At 56.8% G+C, this 26,238-nt stretch overlaps 8 protein-coding genes across 8 annotated transcripts; all 8 read left to right on the top strand.

The window, feature by feature from the left end:
• Nucleotides 1-195: 195 nt before the first annotated feature.
• JKF63_04856 (uncharacterized protein) lies at nt 196-1,746 on the top strand (the record flags this gene model as incomplete). The annotated part of the gene is made up of 1 exon (XM_067900828.1): nt 196-1,746. The coding sequence occupies one exon, from the start codon at nt 196-198 to the stop codon at nt 1,744-1,746; it is 1,551 nt and encodes a 516-aa protein (XP_067757028.1).
• Nucleotides 1,747-3,054: 1,308 nt separating this feature from the next.
• On the top strand, nt 3,055-4,137 carry JKF63_04855 (uncharacterized protein; the record flags this gene model as incomplete). Its single annotated transcript, XM_067900827.1, has 1 exon — nt 3,055-4,137. One exon carries the CDS (start codon nt 3,055-3,057, stop codon nt 4,135-4,137), a length of 1,083 nt encoding a protein of 360 aa, XP_067757027.1.
• A 1,004-nt stretch (nt 4,138-5,141) lies between these two features.
• JKF63_04854 (uncharacterized protein) lies at nt 5,142-7,613 on the top strand (the record flags this gene model as incomplete). Its single annotated transcript, XM_067900826.1, has 1 exon — nt 5,142-7,613. One exon carries the CDS (start codon nt 5,142-5,144, stop codon nt 7,611-7,613), a length of 2,472 nt encoding a protein of 823 aa, XP_067757026.1.
• A 667-nt stretch (nt 7,614-8,280) lies between these two features.
• Nucleotides 8,281-10,677, top strand: JKF63_04853 (uncharacterized protein; the record flags this gene model as incomplete). Its single annotated transcript, XM_067900825.1, has 1 exon — nt 8,281-10,677. One exon carries the CDS (start codon nt 8,281-8,283, stop codon nt 10,675-10,677), a length of 2,397 nt encoding a protein of 798 aa, XP_067757025.1.
• A 3,588-nt stretch (nt 10,678-14,265) lies between these two features.
• On the top strand, nt 14,266-17,388 carry JKF63_04852 (uncharacterized protein; the record flags this gene model as incomplete). Its single annotated transcript, XM_067900824.1, has 3 exons — nt 14,266-14,869; nt 14,993-15,321; nt 15,352-17,388. 3 exons carry the CDS (start codon nt 14,266-14,268, stop codon nt 17,386-17,388), a joined length of 2,970 nt encoding a protein of 989 aa, XP_067757024.1.
• Nucleotides 17,389-18,594: 1,206 nt separating this feature from the next.
• On the top strand, nt 18,595-18,969 carry JKF63_04851 (uncharacterized protein; the record flags this gene model as incomplete). The annotated part of the gene is made up of 1 exon (XM_067900823.1): nt 18,595-18,969. One exon carries the CDS (start codon nt 18,595-18,597, stop codon nt 18,967-18,969), a length of 375 nt encoding a protein of 124 aa, XP_067757023.1.
• A 1,072-nt stretch (nt 18,970-20,041) lies between these two features.
• On the top strand, nt 20,042-21,088 carry JKF63_04850 (uncharacterized protein; the record flags this gene model as incomplete). Its single annotated transcript, XM_067900822.1, has 1 exon — nt 20,042-21,088. One exon carries the CDS (start codon nt 20,042-20,044, stop codon nt 21,086-21,088), a length of 1,047 nt encoding a protein of 348 aa, XP_067757022.1.
• A 1,994-nt stretch (nt 21,089-23,082) lies between these two features.
• JKF63_04849 (uncharacterized protein) lies at nt 23,083-25,584 on the top strand (the record flags this gene model as incomplete). The annotated part of the gene is made up of 1 exon (XM_067900821.1): nt 23,083-25,584. The coding sequence occupies one exon, from the start codon at nt 23,083-23,085 to the stop codon at nt 25,582-25,584; it is 2,502 nt and encodes an 833-aa protein (XP_067757021.1).
• Between the last annotated feature and the right edge of the window lie 654 nt (nt 25,585-26,238).

The raw sequence follows: 26,238 nt of genomic DNA, 5'->3' as shown, positions 1-26,238 counted from the left end.
AGACTGGAACACACGCGTGCATGTCTGCTGGCCAGCAGAGAAAAACACCATCGATTTCTCGTGCAGCGACTGTCATGTGCCTGTTGATCCCGCCTGGCCGACTCCCACACTTCAAGTAGCCCCCCTCCCCGCCGCTTCGTTTGTTGCCTTTTCGATTTTTTGCCCGTTTTCAAGCTTCTCTACAACACGAGAAGAATGTGCCTCACGCCACTCGAGAGGGCTGCAAAATATGCGGTGCGCAGCCCTCGCTTCGCGAAGGTGACACCGAACCACCTGGCCTACTTCCAAAGTGTCCTGGACAAGCCATGCAGCACCTCTCAGCGGAAGGGTAAGATGTTGACGGACGCGGAGGCGATCGCGCCGTTCAATTTGGATTGGATGCGACAGGTCCAAGGCTCCGCACCGGCTGTCTTGATGCCAACCTGCACCGCACACGTGAGCAAGATTCTCAAGTATTGTCAAGCGGAGAGGCTGGCGGTGGTGCCGCAGAGCGGCAACACAGGCATCGTCTACGGATCGGAGCCGGTGCACGATGAACTAGTCCTATGCACCCATCTGATGAACGCGAAGCCGGTGGTGTCGAAAAACACGATGTCGGTTGAGGTGGAGGCTGGTGTCATCCTTCAGCAGTGTCAGGAAGCCTGTGCGAAGGAGGGGCTTCTCTTTCCGCTCATGATGGGCTCGAAGGGGAGCTCGATGATTGGCGGTAACGTGAGTACGAACGCCGGTGGCATCCACTTTGCGCGTTACGGCTCAATGCACTCGAACGTGCTCGGCGTTGAGGTGGTGACAGCGAAGGGCGACGTGCTGAACCTCATGTCTACGCTGCGCAAGGACAACGCCGGCTATGACCTAAAGCACCTGTTCATCGGTAGTGAGGGTACTCTGGGCGTAGTAACTCGCGCCGCCATCCAACTGTATCCGTATCCAAAGTCGAAGCAACTGGCTATGTTCCGCCTGATGAACTTCGAGTCTGTGCTGGAGCTCTACCAACTGGCGAACAGTCACCTTGCCGAGTGCTTGTCGGCATTCGAGGTGATGGACGGGGAGTCGTTGGCGATGAGCCCAGCAAAGGAGGTGCCCTACGAGCGCACGTCCAAGAATGATGTGTTTCGCATGGGCAGGGACTTCACCTCTGCGTACTTCTGCGTCCTAGTGGAGACCAATGGCAGCAATGAGGAGCACGACTTTGACAAGCTCTCCGGCTTTGTGGAGGCGGCGCAGACAAAGCTCGGCGACCAGCTGAGCGGTGGCGGCCAGTACGAACCCATCCTTTCGCAATCTGCTTCTCAAACCGAGCAACTCTGGGCTCTGCGCGAGGGAGTCCCGGTACACTTGTCGAGTAGCGGACTCATCTACAAGTACGATGTTTCGTTCCCAACTGACAAGTTCTACGGCATCGTTGAGTACACGCGTGAGATGTTATACAGGCAGCACAAAATGAATCCGGACGAGGTGATTGTTGTCGGCTACGGCCACTTTGGGGATGGCAACGTACATCTGAACATCATTGATTTGACCCGTTCGCACGGAAAGCAGCTCGACGCGGCGCTGTACCCAGCCGTGTACGAGTACTGCGCCAAACACGACGGCAGCATCTCGGCTGAGCATGGTGTGGGCATGCAAAAGCGTGACTACCTTCATCTTTCCCGCACGAAGGAGGCTATTCAACTCATGAGGGACCTCAAAACGATGATGGACCCGAATGGGATCTTGAACCCCTACAAGGTGTTGCCCCTGGAGTAGGAGGAGAAGGGGAGGTGAGTGGTGGTCATGCGTAGCATGCGTGGTCTCACATACTCCACAGGTAACACTCCCCCCTCCCCCTCCCCCTACTGCTGTGATGGTGATGGTGCTGGTGCTGCTGCTGGCTGCTCTTTTTTTTTCTCGACGACCTTGATAATATTTTCTCCTTTTTTTTCACCCCATAAAGGTACTGCATGTTGCTGCGCGTATCCAATGGTTGTGCCCCCCCCCCTGGAACTCACTTCCCCTTCTCTCGCCTCCCTCATTCCTCCGTCTCCTACTTTCGGGCTGCTTAACCCTACGGCAGGTAGGATGTGTGATGTACTCGTTGTGACCATGTATGTGGGCCCTCATCTTCGCTGAAGTATGTGCTGCCGCCTTTTTTATTTATTGGTCTGCACTCTCCAGGGCTTCCGATCAATCTCTTTACTCTAGACCGCCCTCGTCATGATGGATACATGAACGGGAGTGGGGGGTGGGGTGGGGTGGAGAGTCCCAGAGGTTGAGGATCCACTGTGTGGATAAACCGGTACAACTTCTGTACCCCCCCTTTTTTTTCCCATGCCAGAGCCGCTTCTAGTGGTGACAGACTCAAGCGCCCTACATCGTAATGGAAACCGAAAGCTATTCATCCGATGATCGTGCCAGCGTGAAGGTCTTGAAATGGGGCGCCATGTCGGAGCGGCCTGCAACAGCGAGTATAGTTGACCGATTCACTTTATAGACTCAAGATATATCGATGCGGCTTGACGGCATTTTACTCTAGTTCCTTTGCTATCCTCTAACTGGTAAGGTGTGTGTGTGTGTGTGTGTGCGTGGGTGGAGACGCAGTGGGTGGGGGGGGGTGGGGTAGTGGTGAGGCGAGGCGAGGTGAGGTGGGCCCGTTCCCTCTCTTCACGACGCCTTGAGTGTACGCACCCGTCCAGCCCCCCCTTTTTTTTCATGTTTTTTTTCCTCTGACGACGTCTTTGTGGATACTTGCGTGCTCAAGTTTGATGGTTTCCCTTTTTCGTCACATGAAAGGGGGAAAAGGGGGTATGAAAGGACACGTGCTGCTGCGCCCGTTGCTTGCTGCAGCATGGGACAGTGGTAGGGTGTGTGTGTGTGTGTGGGGGGGGTCCTGTCGAGTTCATGTCCCTGCACTCCCTTCTCCACTTACTCACTCACACACTCACTCACTCACGATAGCAGCGTTTGTCATGAAATTTTTGCTTTTCTTAGTGTGTGTTTGGTTATCCGACTCTTACCCTTCCTCTACCCCCGTTTCCCAAACCTTCACATACCGACAGGACATTGAGGGTCGACGCGATGTCTTGTAGGGGCAGGTTGCGTACCCGATCGTGGCCTTTGCGGCGCCTGTTGCACGCCCGCATGCAACTATTGCCGTCTATCGTGGCTTCCCCATCGGGACTCTTCAGTTATGTGCTCACGTCGGATCAACGCCTGCATAGAGGAATCGGATGTGGTGGAGATGCGCTCCTTCTTTCGCGAGGTGCGACATTATGCCCAGCGCGTGCCGCGTCGTCACGGTCGGCGCCGCCACTGTGTGAGGAGTCGATCGCCTCCATCGTTCCCGGCGCAAGAGAGTGGAGACACTATTCGACACCCTCATTTGCTTCACATTTCTCAGCATCATCTGCAGACAAGCCGAGCGAGGTGGCTGCCAACACTGCGATGGATTTGAGCGGTGCAGCGGTGAGCACCGCATCCTCAGCCGCATCCTCTGCCGCTGACATTGCGCCCCCGGCGACAAGAGAGAGGCGTGTGCGCGGCACGGATCACCCGTCTGAGGCAAGCCGCACTCGCCAGATGCCGTCAGCCGCCTCAATAGGCAAAAGTAAGCATAAACCTTTTAGTGAGGTGAAGATCAAGAAGAAGGCGCCGTGGGGCGCGCAGCAGCTGCGTGACTCGTGGAGCGAGGATGCCATGTCAAAACAGATTTCTGAGAACATGAGCGAACGCATTCACAGGGAGTACCGCTACCACCCCGACGAGTTCCGCCGGCATTACATACGCTACACCGCACTACTCACCATTCCGTGCGTGACGCTTGGCATGTCCATCACATACTACTTGGAGACGGGTCAGCCTCTCTGGAACGCAGACCCGCAGCACTTACTGAATCTTTTGCGTGTACTAGACACCTCGCCTCGCAGCAAGCTGTATGCGTACCGGCTGGCGGATACGCATGACTTGCCAGAGCATGTGCTGCGGCACCGCTCCGAGAACGTGGGGAGGAGGGAGCACGACGAGCGTGTGTTTCGGTTAACGCACTCGGCTTTTGAGAGACCTAGCCCGGACGAGTTGCGGTTGCTGGAGCTGGAGGAGCAGCTGAAGGTGAGTGAAATGGCATCTGAGGCTGCGGCGCTGGCAGAGGCGTCAGCGGTGTAAATGCGGAGAGGCATGTCATGGTGCGACTTTGCAGCAGCTTGCTCGTCCTTTGATAGGCGTGTACACACTGCTATCGATCTGTCTGTCTGTCTGCCTTTGTGGTGGGTGTGGTTGGCTCTGTCGGGGAGGGGAGGAAGGGGGTCACTCGTCCACCCACTCCACCCCCACCTCCCGTTTTTCTCTGCGTGGAATTAGCGGTGAATCAAAAAGTGAAACAAATTGTCCGTCAGCGGGGGGGGGAAGGGGGGGGGTGCACGCACTTCATGTTCCCCACCCCCCTTTCTCGCCTTTTTGAATGGGGTGCATGATGTTGCGAAGTGTGAGTGTTCCACCAGGTGGCGCACGTTTAGTTAATACCTTGAGCGACTCTCAACGGCGTCTGTAGGGGAGATGACTCAGTTTATTGTTTCGTTGCTCCCCCCGCAAGTGCGTCCAATGTGCCTCAAGATAGTCCTTGTTGGCTTGTTTCCAGCTTCACGGACGCTACAGGGGAACTGGGGTGGCTCTAACACCTCCCCTCCCCCTTCCCCACACCCCGGTGCAGACCTTCGTACTTTCCCATTCTCCGCTCCCTTTCCTTTGTTTTCGAATCTCTTGCCGTGGTGCTTATGGGAGCTTGTTGTGTGGCAACATCTTCTGCCGTAGACACCCGGGGCAATACGCCACACAGGTTCGCAGTGAACCTCATTTGCGCATCGCCTCACGCACGCTCTCTCCGCGCCTCAACCTTTCGCCCCAAACACCGGCAGGGGGGATAACTCATACCCGCGCTTTTTCTTTGTCTTCCCCCCCCCTCTCCCCCCCGTTTGCTGCGGACTGTAACATCAACTATGCCCGCAGAGGGCAGAGCTCAATTGCCGTATGCGACGCTTTCGCTCGCCCCTAGAGAGAGCTGCGTCTCTCTCACCTGTAGTTTGAAGGAGGAGGCGGGCCGGCACGCTGTTGCGCGACGTCGCATCTCTCCCGGTGAGCTTGTGCTCGCGTCAGCTCCTTATGGGTTTGTCATGAATCCAAATTACTGCCCCAGCGCCCTCTATCTCTCCGCAAAGGCCGTCGAGACGGTGCCCGATGCGGTAACCACAGCGTTACAGGCGGTCCGTGGTGGCAAGGCCTCGACGAAGAGAGCAGGGGGACATGGCAGCAGCAATCAGGCAAAGGGTTTGGTCTCCACAGCGGCAGCAGGCGGGTCGGCGTCTGCGTCGCACTACACGCATGCGCTGCAAGGCGAGGGCGACGCGCAGAACAAGGTGTCTGTGGCCACGACGTCGCGCTGGCACACCACCATCCCCGCGTGGTGCTCTGTGTGCTTTCAAGAGATTCCTGCAGGACGGTGGCTGTGCAACCGTGGCAGCCTTGCCGAGCTGGCAATGGACGTATCCGAGGAACAAGAGGTGCTTGACCGTGTTGTCAGGGTGGCGGGGACACAGGCCACCTGCGCTGACGGCGATGACAGGTTTGATAATGGCGGTGCCCCGGTCGACGACGCGGCTTCCGCGGCGGCGGCTGCGATGTTCCGCAAGTTGAAGAAGCCCTCCAAATCTACCGAGACCCGCAAGGACAGCGCGGTGGAGTTGAAGCGACGTCTGCTGGAACGAGCCCTCGGACTGCGGGAGGAGCTTCTCTTCAAACGGCGATTGCAGCGAAGCCGTCGTGTGGATCAGGGACTGCCGGTGGTGCGCTGTGAGGGATGGGATGCGCCGGTATTCTCTTCTTCGTCGAGCGAAACGATAGCGGGGCATGGCGAAGCGGCAATGTCTGGCTGCGTTGGCTGCGGTGTACTGTGCTACTGCTCGGAAGCCTGCTGGCGTGCTTATCGCGACGAGCACGAGCATAGCGGCGAGTGCGCAGTACTGCGCGGCCTATACCCTCGCCTTATGGCTGAGTACTACGCGATGGGTGTGACCAGCTCCTCGGCAAGCGCTGGCCACCGGGGTCGTGCCGGCGGTGCAACGTCCAGCACTGTCGTGATGCCTGGCGAAGAGCCGCTGCACTGGGCGCGGTCTACAAGTGAGCCACGAATGCTCGAGTTCCAGGCGCTGTTGTTCAACGCCGTTGTGATTACACGTGCGTACCGAGATGGGTACCTGACGCACTTCAATCCCACAGCGGAGGATGCAGCCGTGCCCGGGGAGGAGGGTCCGATCGCAGCGCGTCTAGAAGTGCCCCCGGCGGTCACTGACGGCTCAGTCTCTGTCGAGGTTGAAACACAAGCCTGTGCCTTGGATGTGCAGTCGCGGCTGCCTACACGTGGTCGCGACTGCACATCCGACCGAGCCGAAGAAGGCGGCAGCCTACACGAGCGGGGGGAAAACTCGACGTTGGCAGCGAGAGACTCCGTGGTCGTCCCCAAGGAGGTCTGGTCTATTAACGAGATCCGCGCCAAGGCGGGGCTGACCGGCACGGTGGAGGTGCTCGACCCCGACCCCGAGCTTCGACGCATCGCTTCTGCAGCATTGGGTTGGAAAGGCCCCTTGGGCACTTTCAGGAAGCGTGACGACTCCACCGACTCCGCTGTTTCTGACCAGTCTGAGGTCGGAGCAGCGAATGTGGTGTTGGCGAGCACGCGCACCGGAGGCAACGGCACCAGCGGCAGCGGTGCCGAGGACGGCCCTCTTGCGCTGCTCAGTGCAAGAACTCCGCAGTACGCCATGTTTGCTCAGTTGGAGACCAATTTATCGGTCATTTCGAAGCAGCACCGCAGCACATATCAACGTTACTATCGCGTCTTTGTGAAGCGGGTGCTACCGGTGCTGCAGCACCTCCTCCCCCTCCACGAGCGAAGCGGTACGGTTCGCTGCCGTGACGACGACACCGCTTCGCAGCCCTCGGGACATAATGAGAAGAACACCAGCGGTGTGTTGCAGGTATCGGAGGTGTACTTCCAGCGGCTGTGCGCCGCTGCGCAGTGCAACGGTTTCGGGGTCTATGACACGCAGGATCACTGCATAGGTTTCGGGGTCTATCCAGAGGCCTCCTACTTCAACCATTCCTGTGTACCGAATTTGTGCCGCGTCATGTACCACGGCGGCCGCGTCGCCGCCTTCTATGGGCTGCGAGCTATAGAGCCACAGGAGCCGCTGACGATCTGCTACACGGACGTTGAGGAGATGAACAGCGCCGAGCGACGCCGAAACCTCCTCGGGACATACCGGTTTTTCTGTATGTGTGAGCGGTGTAGCAGAAACGCGGAGAATCCACAGTCAGTGATGGCGGCCGTCGGTAAGCGGGAGACCATAGGCGATGCGCACTCGGACTGTACCGGGGTTTCACCCGCGCTCTTTGAGAAGCCGCTGCTTTTGTGCTCCGAGTGCGCGATCCGTGGCTATCTGCGCCCGCTGCCCCCAGCGTCTTATACCTCTTCTTCGCCTGAGTCAACATCGTCCTGGACCATGCAGGAGGTGGAGGCGCGACAGTGTACTGTGTGTCGTTCACGGGTCGTGCGCGAGGCTGTGGCTGCTACATCGACGGATCAGTGAAGCGACTAGAAAGGAAAAAGAGAGTGTCTTGTCTCGTGTGTGTGTGTGTGTGCCCATGTGTGTTTCCTTCTTCCCCCTGCTCCCTTTTGCCGCCGTCTTGCGATTGCGGCTGCGCCGGCTCACACTCTTAATCGCCCAATCACGTTCACCATCCTCTGGGTCTACACACCTACGCTTTCTCCCCCCCCCTCCCCCCCAAACCACGCGAGATACATCCCGGCACTTTTCCGTTCATATTGTGTACCAATCGAGTGTAAGTCTCTAACGAATAAAATCAAGAGGAAAAAAAAGAATGAGCGAAGGCGAACGCGTCGTGCGTCATGCCATGTGGCTGAAGAAGAGGGAGGCGTTGTGTGTTGTCTGGCACCCTCATCTCCCCCCTCTTTCGTGGATTTCCTTCCACTTCACCTTCCCCCCAACACACACACACACACCCCAAAAAACGATTTGTGATTTTGGGTTGCACGATTTGGCGTTTGCTGTTTCTTCCCTCCTCCTCTCTCCACCCGCACTCTGTATTCACTTGAATTGTCCAGTGTACGACAGCGCCCACGTTTTCTCACGCCAGCGGTGATATTCACGTTTTTCGCTAGTTACTCCCTTTCTCGTGTCGTTTTTTTTTTCGCGTGTGCGTTATTCGATCATAAAGGAGTAGGCTTGGGCAGCGATGCTGCGCAGCTTTCTGGAATGGTGCACCTCATCGAATCCCACACCACAGAGCGCTTTCAAACGCGCGCATGCACGCCTCGCCTGCCCGCCACTGTCGAGCACCGCCACCGCGGACAGCACTGCTGCTGCCGCACCACACTTTCGCATTGTTGACCCATACCACTTCATTGTGTGTCAGCACGGTGTGCTCGGCAGCGCAGCGGACTTTGAAAACCTCATCACTGATTTGTTTGTTAGCCATGAAGTCAGCGTCCTGGATGCGACTTCCGTGCGCGACATTAGACACGTTGCCAAGAATGCATTCAGAGAATCGGCGCCGAGCGCAACTTCTAGTATCTCCACGGCTGAGCATCGTGCGCGACGCGCCGCGTACAAGGCCGCCTATCGCTTGAAGATCGAGAACCCGAACCGCACAAATGGGCGTCTCTATCGCAGCGGCAACTTACAGTGCTTCTCACCGGGCAGCAATGAGTACCTGCGCACGGACGCCGGGACACAGGTTTGTGCGCGCAGGATGCTGGCGGAGGTGGTGCCCGCTCTGCACACGTGGCTAAACGAGGTGGAATCGAAGGAGCTGCAGCGTCGGGGCATGTGGGCGGTCTACGCTCGCACAATGGGCACGACTGACGCTGCGCGCCTATCGGCCGAGGCCTCGGCAGATCTTCCTGTATGTCTTTCGTTGATGGCACACAGCTTCGGCGGCATACTTCAGCGCGAGTTTATATATCTCCTCCTTATGGATCAAACTGAGACGCGTGAAAGCGACGCCGCTCTTTTCGATGCTATCGTGACACTGCGCCAGCGGCTGCAGTCTCTTCACGTGTCCTTTGAAAATTTTGTGACTGTTGCCACGCCCCACTGCGGCGCCGGGGAGTGTCTTTGGTGGCCTATTTACTTTGGTGCGTGGTGCCTCGCTCGCATGAACTTGTGCAAAACCTACGACGAGCTCATCTTGACTGACGCGGACCGCGTCCTGCAGCACCGCCTCCTCGATGAGCCCCATCTGCGTGCCCTGCAGTTGTTTCGGCGCCGTGTGCTGTTTGCGAACACGCACCGCGACATCCTCGTTGGCTTTGGCACGTGTTCACTCATTTTCGAAAACGTCGACACGGACCACACAAAGTTTATCGGTGTGGCGCCCCGCTTAGCGCACTGCGCGGCGGCCTTTGTGAGCGATGCGGTGGAGGTATCGAGGCCAATTTTGCTTCGCTCTTTCGACGACATGGAAGAGGAGGAGAAGGCGCACAGCCGCACCGGTTATGGTCAAGGCTGCGACCGCCCGCACCCTGTATCGACGCGGGCGCGGTCATACACTTTGGAGGATCTTTTTTCCTTCACAGTGTCGTTACCCATTTCTGTTGGTGGGCCGGCAGTACGTCAGGCGCTCTGCTCATCTGCAAGTGAGCACACGTACAGTCCTGTAAAGGTCACGGAGGAGGGATACGGCGAGGACGACGGCTTTCGAACAGCAACTCCGAGACCCCAGGCCAACTCATGTTTCGCTTCGGGTTTAACGATGTCGCCGTCGTCGTTCCTTTCGTCACAGCCCCAGTGGCCGATGTCTGACAGCAGCACCGTGGCACGGACGCAGCCTTCCGCCATCGCTACATCCTTGACTATCAGAAGCACCGCACCATCGCATGATGAAGAGGTGGTGCGCGTGGAGGATGTCACCGTCTTGTGGGCCGACCGCGCCGTCGAAGGTACTTACGAGCGCGACAATACCTCGAAGCCATCGGTGCCGGTTTCCTCTTCGACGGCGGGCTCGAGACATTTGCAGTCCTTTTTCCTACTCTGCCGGCGCGGCACTTCCACTCTGTACTCGGTGCCTCAAAGCCTTTTTACGCCTGACAGCACCGGCACCGATGCAACAACGAGTGACCTCAGCGATCTCAACTTGGTGACGTCGTCGCACCGCAGCCGCAAGACAAGCACAATCTCCTCTCTTCTTTTGGATCCTCGTTTGGCCTCTGAGCATGTCCGTTGCGTCGCTTCCACCCTGCACGCCGCGGCGAAGCGTCGGCTGAGTATGCCAACCACAGGTGCATTCGCGGGCCAGACGTCGGAGTTTGACGTGACTGCTGTGAGGGCTGCCATGCCGGCGAGCAATGCGGTGACCCTTGTTGAAGGTGCCCCCTCTTTCCAAGCTCCATCGACGGATCCTTCAACAATGCCGCGGATGTCGGATAGAGAGGCGCATGCTCCGCACTACCGTCAGGCCCCTCGTGCCATCGCTGCGACGCTGCGCCAAAAGATGAGCTGGCGTGTTCGCGCGATTCGTCTGGGCAACATCCTACCAGCCGGTCACGTTGCCTGTCTGGGAAACTGGGCCTTCTTTGGCCGCTCGCCGTCAGTTGTCGAGGCGATTGCCGAGGAGCTTCTCACCATTCTGTAGCGTCTCACCCTCTCTCGTGCTCGTGGTGTCATACAACATGCCATGAGAGGATGATGCAGATGTATGCTCGTATATATTTTGTTGAGGAATGGAAGAAGGGTCTCTCCTCTTCACATTTACATCAAAGCTGGTTCGATTAATGTTCTCATTCGCCTCCCCGCTATTCTTGGCGTTCGCACCGTCACGCAATGGCGTATACACATACCCTCCCCCCCTCCCCACGAGGCACACACGCACACACACAGTCGCCTCTCCGGGCATGCGTCCGTGGATGCGTTGTGTGTGTGTGTGCGTGTATCTTATATATATATATTTGTATATATACACTTGCTGGTATCTCTTCTGGCGCGTTTGTTTCTGGAGTTTGTCGGTGTGCGCGCGCGCGCGTGTGTGCGTGTGTGCACATTTGATGTGCGCCAAATCTTTCGTACTGCCCGCCCGCCCTTTTTAAAGCTGGTTGGGCGTATATATATGTATATATATATATAAATATATATGCGTGCGTGTGTGTGTTTATTTGCTCATGTGATGCCGCAAGTATATATATATATATATATACGGCGTGTCAACTGTGGCAGTCGTAAGGCAGCCGCCCCCCATCCGTTTTACTTGTGCTTCAAGAGCCCGACATACTTGTTAGGCAGCACTCCTCCACCGTTTCTCTCTAAGCCTTTGCCTACTCGCATCTTTCCCACTCATTCGTGTTTTCTCACTTTTTTTTTTCATGGAAGCCCAACTTTGGCCAGAATCCCCTCCTGCTTTGTCTCTCTGCGCCTGTGCGCCGTGAATGTTTTGGCCCCCTCCCCTTCTCTTTCCCTCCCCCCCTCTACTATGCCTTGAACCCGTGCTACGATGTGTCTATAGTGCTTCTACTCTCCCCTCTTTGTGTGTGTGTGGATTTCATGAAAAGATCAAGTCTTGTACGCGCTGCCGGTTTTCTCTTTTACGGTGTGGGGGGACCTGTCCCCGGTTTCCGAGCCCCTCCCCCTTCCTTCGAGCTTTCTTGCTCCTCTCAGGGCGGTAGGGGGACATGTGCGCGCTTATGAGTGCATATTCTCCTCCTCCTGCCACTTTCCCCTCCACCCCTCCACCCCTCCACCCCCCCACACACACAAGGGGGGGGGGAGGAGCGTGGCAATGCTTGTTTATATTTCTTCTTGTTTCCTCTTCCCTTTTTTTTTCATGTTTGCTTCACGGGCTCTTTTTTTTTTTTGCGCCGGTGTATATATACTTGAAAAATATGTGTATATATATGTGTATTTGTATATGTAGGTACCTTTGTGTAATATATATATATATATATATGCCGAGAGCTTGTGTGCGTGACGCACACTGTGGGATGGCGTGACACTGTTACGATTTTATAATGTATGCCGACGGCGTATGCTTTTATTAGCATTGTAGAGCGTATCTTCTACGTTTTCTCCATGTTTCCCCCTCCTCCCCTCCCCTCCCCTCCCTCCCCTCCCCTCCCTCCCCTCCCTTTTTTTTTGTGTGTGTGAGAAGGTACGAGGATGCTTTCCTTATTTTGTGCTGCAAGAACATTGTTGGAATATGCCGTTACACGGCCCTCCTCCCTTCGAGAGGATGCGCCAAAGACTACGCACGTACGCGCATCTGTGATGTTGCACAGGAACGCTCTCTGTTCCTGCCGGTACAGCTTTGGTGTATGAAGCATGCTCATTCACCACCCCCCCCCCTCCCTCCCTCCCTCCCCCCCACACAGACACACACACACACAGAAGTCGAATAAATTGACGCGCCCAACAGACTGGCTTAATGGTGGCAGCGGTGTGATTTTCATTTCTCTCTCTCTCCCTCTTTCCCTCTTTCCCTCCTTCTCTCCTTTTTTTTCCCATCTCTTCCTCACACACTTGCGCTGGCGAAGGATGGAGGGAAGGGATTATGTACAAACACCATCGAAAGTGCATCTTCACTGCACGCATATACACACAACACACATACACACACATGTGAAATAAATTATGCCCCTTCTTCATCCCATCACGTCTTAGAGTGGACATTTTTCTTTCCTGTTGTTCTTATATCTAAAGTGTTCCCTCCCCCCTCCCTCTCCTCCTTCTCGGGTTTCCCGTCTCACTTCCCTTTCCCTGCTTTCGCGTACGCTGCGTAGGTTGATATCCTTCTCATCCTCTCCTCTTTCATTGTCCTATGTTCTTTTTTTTTACTCATTCACCCACACCCATTTGCTGTCTTTTGCCTGCCATGCACCACCCACCGTCACCACCACGCATCATTTCCACACATCTCAACACCACACAATCGTAGGAGGTGGTCGCCTCGTGTTCACCCCCCCCCCCTCCTCCCTTCCCTCCCTCCCCCCCCTCCTTCCCTCTACACTCTCCCACAAAAATTTTTCTTCTCCCTTCATTTCTCTCTCATTTACTCTGGTGTGCGTACGGGGGTGGTGGGTGATGCTGGGGTGGTAGTGCGTTCGAACAAATTTACTTCTGGATCATTGACTGCCACTTCCCTATGTGGGCAACGCTACCGCCTGTTGTATCAGTCGGCACCACTGCTGATGAGCTTGCCGGGGTGTCGATGGCCACGCACTCGTCTGGCATGATGTATGAGTCCAAGTGTGGCAGTTGCACGCACTGCAGCACGCTCGCTAACTCGGATAGTAAACCAATTGCGCTCGCGACATCGCCTATGGCAAACCAGCTCCCCAGCGAGCGTACGGCGCTGCTCAGCGATCCACAGTGTGGGCGCTTCAATGCTGCCCCGTTCTCGCTGTCGGTGGTCAGCGACTGCGGTGCCTGTGGGATCCCCTTACCGGGTACAGTAGCAACACCGAGTCGTGCTGGGAGTACTGGGGCGTCTCAGGATCCCCAGGCTGCACTAACCTCGCTGCAGCGACAAAGCCATGAATCCCCCCTTTCTCAACCAGCAGTGTGTCTGTCGCCCCCGGAGTCACTGGTGCAAATAACGACGTCACCACCGGCGTGCGTTCGCTCGGTGTCAGCGGTACCTCGACAGGCCGCCGTCTTCCCTGGGCAGCACATCCCCAGTGGTGGCCTGAACGGAAACCCCAACGCTTCCTCACTGATAGGCGTCACCGAGGCAGATACACGAAAGTTCCCCGGTGTGCCCCACCTGTGTATGTCTGGCCCCCATCAGGGTCAGCTGTCTTACCTCCAATGCGAGTCGCCCGTGTCGATTACGGCCGGGGAAGGACGTTTAGGTGGTGCGGTGGACGCATCCGCAGTGATAGTCCCCTCGTCCCCCTCGCACGCCCATTTGAGGTCAACGTTGCCGGAAAACAGTGGGGTCTCCGTTGCATCGTTGCAGCCCACTCCGGCTGGGGTTCCCAACGGACCTGCCGCCGCAACTGCGACTGCAGATTCTTTCCAAGGTTTGTGTCGCCCTCCACTTACCTCTCCTGCGACAACGGCGACTTCTGAGGGCGAGGTCGTCTCACCTTCGCGGGCCACTGCCGAGTACACGATACAAATCCATCAGGGGCCTGGGCCTCTCGGCGGTCAGCCCCACGCGGAGCCTGGTGCATCTGCGCTCCCCACTCCGCCGCAAGCTTCGGCCACGAGCAGCGGTGGCTCTATTAGCTCCATGTTGCCACCTGTGCCCTGCTCTTTGAACCCGCAACGCGGCGGCGTGGGCAGTCTGTGTGATACCAGCGGTGATATTGGAGAGACATCCTTGACAATGTTTGCCTCCATGAGTTGTCTGCCTCGAAAGCCCCCAAAAGGGTGCGCGGGCCTTCACAGCCGCTATGTACCGCCTTTATCTCACTGGAAGGCGAGTGACATGTCTTCCAGCAGCACCGGCGGGACGACGTCGGCTCCTGCTACTGATGGGGCTACGATAGCGCTTTCTCAGCATATGACACCGAGAAGCCACCGCATCACCACCACCCAGCCTGGCAACGACGGCAGCGTCAATGCCAATGCCAGCGGCGTGGGTCACATACACTTTCAGGAGGTATCCCCAACTCACTCTTCTATGCAGCTTCATTCCTCAACTCTGAAGCGTCTTTCTTTCACGGGCACCGGGCAGCAGCCGCTGGTACAGGCAGACGACAGCTCCCTCAACTTCACTGGGCCGAGAAGGCACGTCGAGAGTTTTTATACGGGCACTCCCGGCAACGACAGCCTACGCCGGAGCTTCTTTTTCCCCTCAAGTTCCCCAGGCCACGCAGCTGTCGCAACCGAAGGTGCAGGAGGTTCTTCTTTCATGACCGCTAGCGGAGGCGCGCTGAGCCACGACATGACATCTCACCTGCATTTCCCAAGCACTACACGTGGCGGCTCTCTTGGGCAGCCAACCCCGCCCGCCGTGGCCATCAACGGCGCGGCCCTCGCCAGGAAGTTTTCTGCAGCGGGCTCCATTCTCGCGGACTCCTATTGCTCACCGACGCTGCTCGACGCCCCAGAATTCCCATCTGCATCACACCCACCGCAATGGCAGGAACCGTCATACCCGCTGCCTTCACGGCTCCAGCATTCATTACAAATCACGCCTGCCACACCAGCCAGAGCTGTGCCGCCGCCAGGACCTCACCGCAACGCTGTCTCCCAAGGTCTTCAAGTCGCCTCGCACCACGAGGCACCGCCGGATATCGGCCAACCGCCGGACGCGTCGTCCGTGCCTGGTATGGACAGACGCGAAAGTCAGTGCCAGCTCCCTGGTTTGCTGCCGCTCCATCCCAGCGATTGGCGATCGCTTTCTGTGGCTGTCGCGTCTGCGTCGGAGGCGGGCCGTAACACGGCCCTTCTGGAAACGTCTTTGGTCTCGCCCACGCTGGCCCGCTCTCAGTGGCGGTGCCGGTTCGAGGAGTCCTTCTCCAGCGCCGAAGAGGCATTTCAATCTGCAGATGCGCGCGCGCAGATGCCTGCGAGCGCTGCGGCTGCTCCTGCCGCCGGTGGTGGGCGTGGTGGTGTCAGAGCGAGGTTGACGTCGTTGACTTCGAGCTCAAGGTTGACACAATCGCCTGCGTACATCCTCGATTGGGAGCGGAGCCTCGCTGCCTTCAAGGATCGCGCGGAGCGCTACTACTCCTTCAAGGGCATCTGCACTGAGACGTACCTGACCCTCATTGAGCACAGTGTGGACCGCTTTCTCGTGTGCTACTTCAGCGGCGGCAGCGGCACTATCAGACCGGAGGACGCGGTTCAGGTGGCGTTGGCAAGCCACACAGGCTCCGCGACCCGCGCAACGCCTCATGTCCTCGGCGACACCTCTGCAGGCAATTCGGATGTGCGCGGCTCAAGCAGCCCTGGTCCTGGCGGCAAAGGTATTCAGAAGATGCTGCAAGGGAGTAAAACATTGCAGAAGCTGAGTGAGACGGGGTCAAAGTGGCTGGTGCGGATGGGTGCGAACCTGCGACGGACAGGCGCTGTCGTGACATCTGTGCCAAGCGAGCCGAAGACGTCACTGATGAGCACCACCAGCCCTGTCAGCCAGAACCCGCTCACCTTTGGTGATACCAGAGCGTCACTCCAGCGGGGCGTGGAGGGGACTATCCCGGGCTGCAAGATGACACCCACGTCAACTAGTGCGACCGTGGCGGCGAGCGCGGCGATGGGAATTAGGGTGCCGGATACGACCTACGCAAGCTTGTACGGCGACGACCCACTTGACCTGCGCTCAGCTCTGGGGCCCCCTCCAGAACAACCGCACGCCCCTGTAATCAACGGATCAGCCCCATCGAAAAGCACAAGCCAGCTGTCGCTGACGTTATCCGTGCACCAGGAGGTGTCGGCAGGGATGGACTGTAGCGCTTCTACACCGGACACAATTTTTCCGTCTTGCGTTTCACCCGAGGAGGCAGAGATTCAGTGTCTGCTCCAACTCGGCCATTATGTGGCAGACGTGATCCCAGACACGTTCATGGATACGAGGCCCAGCGACAGCGTGATACACCAGGTTCGCTGCAACTACGCCATTCTTTTGTACACGCTGCAGCACATCTTGCGCGATTCGAGCATTCGCAGTAGGCAGGGAAGTGTCAGCGACTCGTTTTGTACAGACGGGGCTCCGTCGCTTTCGTTTGCCCTTACGCAAACGCTTCGGCCGACATCGTCTACCACGGTGAGGGGGCCCCTACCTCTGACTGTAGATGAGCTTGTTTGCCAGCGTATTCGCTATGGACTACTGCTGCCCACTATCCAGACCACCTGGCGAGATTTCTTGGCCCCCCTTGAAGCCAAAGTGCAGGAGCTGGTGCAGATTGCCAGCACAAATATTGACCCAATCCTTGGAGAGCTGCAGGCAGCGTGCGATAAGGAAGCTGACATCGACGCTGCGACGGCCGTGTCTCCGGCGTCTCTGGCAAACCCCGGGAGTGGCGTGCGGCCTGACTCGACGGCTGTCGCCGCTGCCTTGGTGAGGGGTAAGACTCTTCCTTTCAGGGAAATCACGGAGACCGAGCGAGCGGCTCGAGAGGCCCTGCGAGCCGCATGGGAAGGCCCACTTGCTCGACTGATCCGGCTTCTTCGCAAAGATGAGGAGTATCTTTCTACTATACACACAATGGACGACGAGTTTGTTGAGAACGGCACTGCGTGGCATTTACGTAGTGCTCAGATGCGGATGTGCTGCACGGCGCTAAGCGACTATGTGCCCGTGTACGGGCTAGTACTTTCGAGACTCCATCGTCTAGAAATGGAGCACCGTACCGTGCTTGAACTCTGGGGCGGCAGTGGTGCGGCTGTAACAGCCGGTAGACAATGACATGCCCGCGTGTAGTCCTCGGGGGCGTATGTCTGTGGGCTTTTATCCTTCCATGACTCTTCATGTGTATTTCTACGTCCTTTGGACAGGGGAAGCCACGGTATCTCCAGGAGATGAAGGGGGGGGGATTGTGTGTGTGTGTGTTCATTCGCACGTGTTTCGAAGACGTGCTTTGGCGTTTGAAGTCTGATCAAAGCTTCAAGAAAAGGGATATATCAGCAACGCAGGGGTTCCGTGCGACAGAGGAGAGGCGGCAATACGAACCACAGCGGACGCGACACATTTTTCTTGAAATAACACGACATCTCATTGTATTTTTTTTTTTTGGGGGGGGGGCACTCTTGAATTCCTCGCATTCCCTACACGCGCGCAACGAATCCCTCATCTCCCCCCCCCTCCTCAACTTTGCCCCCACACCCCTTCCTTCTCCTATACCCAGCTTTTACGGTTGCAACCACCAAGGGAGCTTCTGAAGAAGAAGAAAAAGGGGGGATATGGGGAGAGGGGGAGGGGGGAGGGAGAGGGGGGGAGGAGGAGGAGGGAGTGAACAACACGAAAGCGCGATCTGCGACTGGTCATCGCGGAAGACCAGTCGCAGCTAAGGCCGCAGACATATTCGAGCGATGCAGACACAAGCTACACTTGTTTCCCAATGTTGAGGCCTCTGTCCGAGCTCAGCGGCACTGGAAGAGAAATGTGACGTCTTTTTTCCCCCTTTCAAATGGCGCCTGCGGGGCTGATGTGTCTACGGTCCAGACCCGCATATTACTGGATCGCTTCTCGATGGTCGCTCTTATATCTGTTTTTTTTTCCCCTCTTTGGCTCCTCCTCCTTCGCCTCTTCCACCATGCAAGAGTGTCAGTGTACGCTGCCAACGCGTGCACATCTTTTTTTCACGTTGTGGAGTAGCATTAAGGGAAAGAGGCATGTCTGTTCTTGCCTCTGGTCTTTCACAGTACTACCCTCCCTCCCCGCCATCTCACCCCTTTTTATTGAATCGCACGATCAAGAGACCTGTGCTGTAGAAGCAGGTGTGTGTGTGTGTGTGTGCGTGTGTGCCACCGGCGGCGAAGGGCGGACATCTTTTCTTTTTTTGCATTTTCCCACATTGTTGGTTTCGCATCTCTCTGCAAGGTGTGGTGTTTGGCTCTGAGTGGCGGGGAGGGGAGGGGGGAGAGAGAGAAAAAAAAGCGAGACAAACGAAGAATGCTTCACTGTTCTCTGTTGTTGTGCCGGCCAGGGTTGCCTTTTTTCCCTAGCGCGCCCTTACTCGCTTCTCGCACCGGCCACAACCGGTCGCGCACGTGGAGCCAACCAGACATTCGACAGCTCCGTAACACCCCGACGCTGCACCGCCTCCAGGGTGTACTGCAGCTCACCCAAAGAAACCTTCCAGATCCAGCAAGCCACCGACAGGGGCACACTTACGTGTCCAATGCGCAAGGGTCACTACTGTCGCGTCCCGGTGGGCGTGCCTCGCGCTTGTCGGACCCGTGCGCCACGTTTCATTACCGGAGGCGTACAGGGCGGCCGCCGCGGGTGAACACGCAGGCGTTTCGGAAGTACTATAATTCTTCTTGATTAGTGGTTGTGTGTGACTGTCTGTGTGTGTGTGTGTGTCGTTGGGAGCGGCAGCCGGTGAACTGGGGGTGTGTCTTTCGGTGAGCTCCAACACTTCCACCCATTTTTTTTTCTTTCTGCGCTGTGATTCCGCTTACTCTCGGTGGCTGACGCGTCTCTCACAGACTCCCTTCCCCCCCCCCTTTCTTACACCACGCGTGTTTCGCATCTCACCGATTTGCCCTGGCATCTTATATAATCACAAGATTTACGCACAAAAAAAAAACACACACCCGCTTTCTGATTGCTCGCAGCTGTGCAGCTTTGGTTTATCCAGCAGCTCTCTTTTCCTCCCCCCCCCAAATAAAGACTGTAACGACAACCCCCCTTCCCCTTCCCCCCTCCCCGCGGGCGGGCTTCCATCCTGCAGAGCGCAATGGGCGGGACTTGGAGATGTGACGTGCTGAAAGCCATGTGGAGTCGTACAAACAACGAAGCCCCCTCTCTCCCCCCTACCAATGGAAGAGGAGAAAATAATTAAAACGGGTGCGCGCTTATCAGGAATTTGTGCTTGTGTGTGTGTGTGTGTGCACGCACTGATGCCAGATTCAGAACAAGAAAACAGACGCCATAGCCAGCCCCACCACCACACCAAAAAAAAATAATATGTACACGCGTATACATAGTGGTTGCCACGCTCCATTACTCCCTTCTATTCCTGCCTCTGCCCCGCAAGTTCTCTCGCTCATTTCTTGGCACAGAGCACATCACCCTAACCACCGCTCAACCTCCCTCCCTTTCCCCCCTTCCGGCGGCTCGGACTCCCTCCCTCGTTTTTCTTCTTGCTTTGGCTACGCAATACTGCAGGATTGGCCCTCGTGTCTCTCTCGCCACTCATACATTAAACGTTGCTTTCGCCTTATAGAGAAGAGTCTCCCTCCCCCTTTTCCCCATAGAGACAGGCGCGCTCACAGAGCAGATCGACATTGAGAAGGTGAACGGCCACACAAGGGAACCGAAACACACACACACACACACACACACACAACACGAACACATAGATTTACGTAAAAAAAAGGAGGCGAAGCGAACAATGCTCCGTCGCGTGTCTTTGTATGCGCTGCTGCCTCACGTGGCCCCTGGCACTGTAGTCGCCACCGCTAATCGCAACATTGTTGTCTTTAGTCAGCAACACCACGTTCTAGAGAGCAACCAGAGGGCCCGCAACAGCCCCAGCAATGTGTGGATCGAGGACTGGGAGGCAGAACGTATAGGCATTAAGCCCGAGCCAGGTGCGCTGCCCACGCAATTGGTTTTGGATAAGCAGCTGGAGCTGTACAACTTTGATCAGCTCCTCTCGCCCCCGGAGGTGATGGAGGCGCCCAAGCACAGCAGCTATAGCAGCCGCAAGGTCTATGGTGAGCGCCTTCAGTTTGAGCTTAATGACCGCGCACAGCGGCACAGCTACCAAAGCAGGTGGTGGATCACCCGTGGTCAGGCATACAAGGATAACCTGCAGTTTAAGGCGAATGCGCGACCGAGCATCCTCCTGACAAAGTCGCAAATAAAACTCTTTCATTCCAGTCAGCTCAGCGGCGGCGATGCCCTTCAGCAATACCCCGTCAGCGGTGGCACGCGTCGCGTGTACAGCAAAAAGGGAGAGGTGTTCCAGATACTGCAAGACCACATCAAGTCGAACGAGTTTAACAGCGGCTTGTACTTCACCCGCCGCCAGATGGAGTTTTTCAAGCTGGTCCCGCTGCCGGATCAGGTGCCGGTGGTGCAGGAGACTGCATCGGGTGATCGACACCTTATTTACAACGTGGACCAGCTGGAGGACCCGCATTTGGCGCTGAAGACGCTGCAGCGTGCGCCAGTAAATCTGCCCACCTTTCTGCTCTCTGGGGAGCCGATCATGTCGGACAACACCAAGAAGTTCCCAAAGACGTTCCGCAGCAACTACTGGCTGACAGGCCGTGACGCAGAACTCTATCAGTGGCCCATCAAGGAGACCGAGAAGCGCCGTGGTGTGCCCTTCAGTAGCGGGACATCGTCCCCCATCCAGTATGAACTATTCAACGTCGAGCAACTGTCGAACCCCGACGAGGCGTTTGCACGTGCAGGTCTCTTCATCCAGTAGACTTAAGTAAGTTGAAAAAACCGAGAAAAGGAATGAGAAGTAGGGGGAGTGCGAGAGCAGAACAGGAAAAAAAGAGGGAGAGGAGGGAGGGAGAGGAGGGAAGGAGAAGGGGTGGGGTGGGGGGTAACGCACAATACACGAAGTCTGAGCCCTTATGCGTCGCGCATGTGAACATCAACTCTCCACCTTCCTTTTGCTGGTGGGACTTAGTCTGCGTCTCTGTCTCGTTTTTTTTTTTTACCGTTGTCCGCATTAACTTGCTGGGTTTAACTTTGGGGTGAGGTGTGTGGAGGGGTGTATGTCGTGTGTGTGTGTGTCTGTGCCCTATTCTCTGTCTCCCCCCCCTACCCCCACTCCTCCTCCTTTCCCATTTGGCACTCTGCTTGCATCATGAAGGTTTCTTTGCGTGCCGCCGGCATGCGTGGGATGATGATCATAGAAGGTTGCCGTTGTTTTTAGTCGTGACGAACACACACACGCACACATACACACACACACAGCATACAGCCCACTCCCTTCCCCTTGGCAGTTTCAGCGGCGTTATGATTGCAGTGTTTCTTTTCGTTTTCGTGTGCAGATGCTCGTCCTTGTTGTCTAGTCTAACTGGTTTGACGTCATTAGAGAAAAAAAAACAATAATCTCAGCGGTGTGCCGCCGAGGAGGGGGGAAGAAAGAGAAGGCAAGATTTGAAGGTATGCGAGGTACAAAGAATTTGGTAAGAGACTGAAGGAACGAGGGATAATCCGAGGAGGGCAACTAAGGGTGCCGGTGGTGATACTTACACTCTGGATGCGAGACAGAGGAACAAGGGCCACGTAGCCATTCGTGAAGGTGAAGCTGAGGGTTTGGGGACGAGGAGGGGGATGCGCTGGGGCGCGTGGTGGATAGCAGCCGCCCGCCCCCTTTTTTATTTCCTCCCCAGTTTATTTTGAATTCCTCGTTTTTTTTTATTTTCTAATAGAGCACTCTTGGCGTTGCCCTCTGCATCCCCCCCCCCCACTCACGCTCTTCTCTCCTCTTTCCCTTCTTGATATATATTTTTTCGTGAGAACGAAACATGTTGGCTTCCGCTCCCTCTCCCCCCTCCTTTTTTTTCTTAGTACTCTGGCGTGCTGCGCTGTTTTGTGATTCTCCTTTCTAGGTTTATTTGGCACACCCTGGCTGTGTTGTTTTTTTTTTTTGTGCCTGTGTGAGTGTGGGGGTGCTCTTGCCACGAATGTAGAGCGTCGGTCAAGTGTTGCGCACATGTGCGTGCGTAGGTGAATGCTGTGGTAGTTTCTGGTTTGGTGCGCACTGTGAGTATGGCGGGGGGGGGGCTTTACTCTTCCCTTCTTCTCCCCCCTCCCCCCCCTCCCCCCCATTTACTGATAACACTTTTTCTCTCTTCTCGCGCTGCCAGACACACTTTGGTAACGCAGTACGATACGCGGGGGTGGGGGGAGTGGGGGGGGGTCAGCCCACTTTATGAATCAGCCCCGTCTTCACCTCCCCCCTCCCTTGACACCCATATGCGGCGGGGGGGGGGGAGGTGAAGATGAAGATGAAGATGAAGAAAAGCAAGACTCGCAACGAACCCGATCAAAAAGGGGGAGTATAGACATATATCATGAAAAATCACCACCAGGACGTGAGAGGAGTATGAGCCCCATAGGAGGGGGGGGGGAGGTACTTGCACTGCACCGGACATGGGTGTTCTGACCCACGCGCTTGAGAGGGGAACCAGAAAAACTGGCACGCCCCCCCCCCCCCCCCCCCCAAAAAAAAAAAAAAAAGCGCACTCCGCCTCCAACTCACTCTCGCACTCCCCCTTCATAATTCCCTCATCTACGGTTTTGATCCCAGGCAAGCGGTGAATCACTCTGTGGTGTTAGTGAGCTTGTCTGCCCCCCCTCCCCCACCCCACCACACACAAAAAAAAAGGGGGAAAGAGGGAAGGCAGGCGAGGGCTGTGCAAAGACATCATTGCATCCAAGGTTGTATTCGTGCACCATTCAATGCTGAGGTGTACGTGTCTCGGCTTGGTGGTGTTTACACAGGGCTTCCCGGCCCTCGAACGTTTTGCGCAGCAACACTTTTTGCCATCAAATCCGTTCTCGTCTTCTTGTCTGTGGCTGGACGAGGACGACTTCCGCAATGCACAAAGGACGGCATGCGCTCTCAATGTGCCGAACCCTCTCCGTATTGATCCCTACGCCCATCACCCACGCTTGTCTCGCTTCGCCCCAGCGCAGGCGAGGAGGGCTGTCGACCAGAACACAGAGTGGGGGGCCAAAGACACCGCACCTAAGGCGCATAACGGCACAACTGCGGCGAAAACGGTGTCAGCCTACGGCGCATCTCCGGAGACCCCAAATGCTGCCGGCGCCGAGGCCTGTGGTCAGCTGCGGGCTGCGGCGAGTGATGGTGCGGCGACACTTGGGGCCTCGATGGGGCCCGCGCCAATGGGCGGTGTTTCAGATATCAGCCCTCGGCTCAGCACGGAGGAGGCAACCCTGTCCCCTTGCCAAAAGGGGCGACAGTCGGGGAATACGGCTAAGCGTGCGAAGCACGGAGGGCAGACCCACCTGGCCGAGGATCTCTCCAACTACCAGGCTCCCATCTGTACCCTTATCCTGACAAAGCCGCTTTATGTCTTGAACATGGATCAGATGTATTTGTCGGAGGGCGATGGCACCTCCATGTCTCCACTGGCGGTGGAATGCTTGGGCAGGGAAGGGGTGGTCGACAGCAACGACCAACACAGCTGCCCCCTCACTATGTGGTCCTCGCAACACCTGGGCTTCACCGGCGGTGAGGGACAGCTTGCACCCACGGTGAGCCCATCTCTATCTCGGGATGGTTTGGTCTCCATGCCCAGTGAGCGGGATTCACTGACGTGGTCTCAACAGCAACACATCGCTGATGGGATGCGGGCATTGCAGCTGCATTTTCCTAATCCCATCAGTGATGGAGTCAACCGTCGAGAGAACCGGCGCATGTATTCGATATCCACGCGCCGCCCGTATGCCCCGCAGCGCGAACACGCTCTCAACACCCTTGTTCATCGGCATGGGTACAGCTCGCACTGGTGGGGCACCCATGGGCAATGGAAACGCATCGGTGCTATGCCGCAACCTGGACAGGCTGAGCACGTTGTGCCGATATCAGTCGTCTCCAAGGTTGTGCATATATCGCTGATCGAGAATGCCGAGGCCGTGCTTCGGAGGAGCGTCATTCTGGCAAAGAGCCGAAAGCTTTTACTTGTGCACCCCCCTTCCTTGGCCCAGTGCGGCGGCCCGGAGAGCGGTGGTGACGTCATGGAGGCGCATGCTGTGGCAAACGTGCACCGGGGAGAGAGGTTGCCGTTGCGCTCTGACACAGGAAGACATCATCACTACAATGGAGCAAGCCGCATTGAGAAGATTCTTCTTCACGCACTGGACGACATGCAAGTTCAGAAGTGGTCGCTCCCGGTGTACTTCTCGTTGCGTCAGCTCCGCAGGCTGGGCTTGGAGCTCCGTCCTGATACGGCTGGGTTTCGTCCAACCGTAAGTGAGGCGGCAGGCGTGGGCGACGGCTGTGACACCGCCGAGTCCGAGCATGGGGGGCAGGCGAAGGAGGGGGGAGGGGGAATGATGGATGCGTCAGACAGAGGGGCTGCCACAACCGAGAGGGCACCCGCGGCTACCGACAATCCCGGAGCATCATCGCCACAACTTTGGGGCTCCTCGACTCCACCGCTTGCTGCTGCGACGAACACCTCCATACAGAATACAACGACGCCTGGGCGAAGCTCTCCTGGGGGCTTCGAGTACTGGTACCACATATCGCAGGTGTACTTTCCCGACTCGTATCTCGTGCCGTCCGCCGTCTTAACAGCCGAGTTCGAAAGCCCCGGCGTGCCGCTGAACGGGATCAGCGGCCGACGCCTGCTTTATCCGGCCTTGCTCTACGAGTCTCTGATCAATCAGCATCCCGAGGTTGCCGAATCCGCGCGATGCGCTTCTGCTACGGACGCGCTGCCCCACACCGGCGACACAGCTTCGGACAAGCTCTCGGGGTTGCCGGATGTCCACGGTGGCGAAGCAGATGCTTCGGCATTGGTGTCTAGACGGGAGGGTCTCCCCTGTGAACACCAGAGTGTAGCGCCACCCTGCGCTTCCTCCGCTGCACTCATGGCTGATTCTCCAGGTACCAAAGTGGACGAGGAGGACGTGGCGATTTCTCGGTTCGTCGCTACCCACGCTTCGCCCAAGCACACACAGGGCCGCTCGTTGTGGTACCAGGCTGAGGACGTTCTCGCAGCGGGTGGAGTGGTGGACGTGAACTCTGCACCCGTCGAAGTTATGGTGCGGTCGGATGCGCACTGGGTTAGGCAGTCCGAGATTGGCGGCTCGGGACTCTCAGGATACAGCGAGAGGGGCGAGCCACCGGGCAACGTGTTCTACAATGTGGAGTGTTTAACCGATCCGGATAAGGCGCTTCGCCTACTTTCTCAGCCATTCGATCCCGTGTGAAGAGAGGTCTTTGGTCGCGCGCGCGCGCGTGTTTGTGTGTGTTGGTGAACTCACGCCCCTGCCGCTGCGCGCCGACTCTTTGATTCCCTCTAAAAAAAAGGACTCAATATAGACCAAAGCCCGCATCGCCCTTGCTCGTGTCGCCCCCCCCCCCCGCCCTCCCCCCTTTCCCCTCCCCTCCACACACACCCACACGCTTCCCCACCTCGGTTTTCTGCTGTGCTGTTGCCCGTGTCACTGGTGTTTGTTGTTGTTGTTTATATATAGTTGTTTCCGTTTTGCTCTTCCAGAAAAAAACAAAAACAAAAGGAGCATATCCCAGAAAAAAGAGAGGGTGAGGTGGAGGGGGGAGGGGGGAGCGCAGCAGGAAAAAAAAGAATCGAAGATCGTATACACACACACATACACACAGCGGGGTGAGAAGACGTCATATTTTCGCCCTCCACTCCCCCCCTCCGCCCCGCCCCCTCATCATCTCTGCTGTTGTCTTTTTATTTCGTAATCTAATATACACACTCATATATATATATATATGTATATGTTTTTTTCGCCTTTATTTTTGTGCTGTGTCGTGTGCGTCGAGAGAGAAGGGAGGGTGGGAGGGTGGGCTGCTTTCCTGCCTTACTGCGAGGTGTATGACGCGGGTGGTACGAT

This window comes from Porcisia hertigi, chromosome 23 (assembly GCF_017918235.1).
Source record: "Porcisia hertigi strain C119 chromosome 23, whole genome shotgun sequence".
Classification (NCBI taxonomy): domain Eukaryota; phylum Euglenozoa; class Kinetoplastea; order Trypanosomatida; family Trypanosomatidae; genus Porcisia; species Porcisia hertigi.
This window is presented reverse-complemented; position numbering and strand designations above follow the sequence as displayed.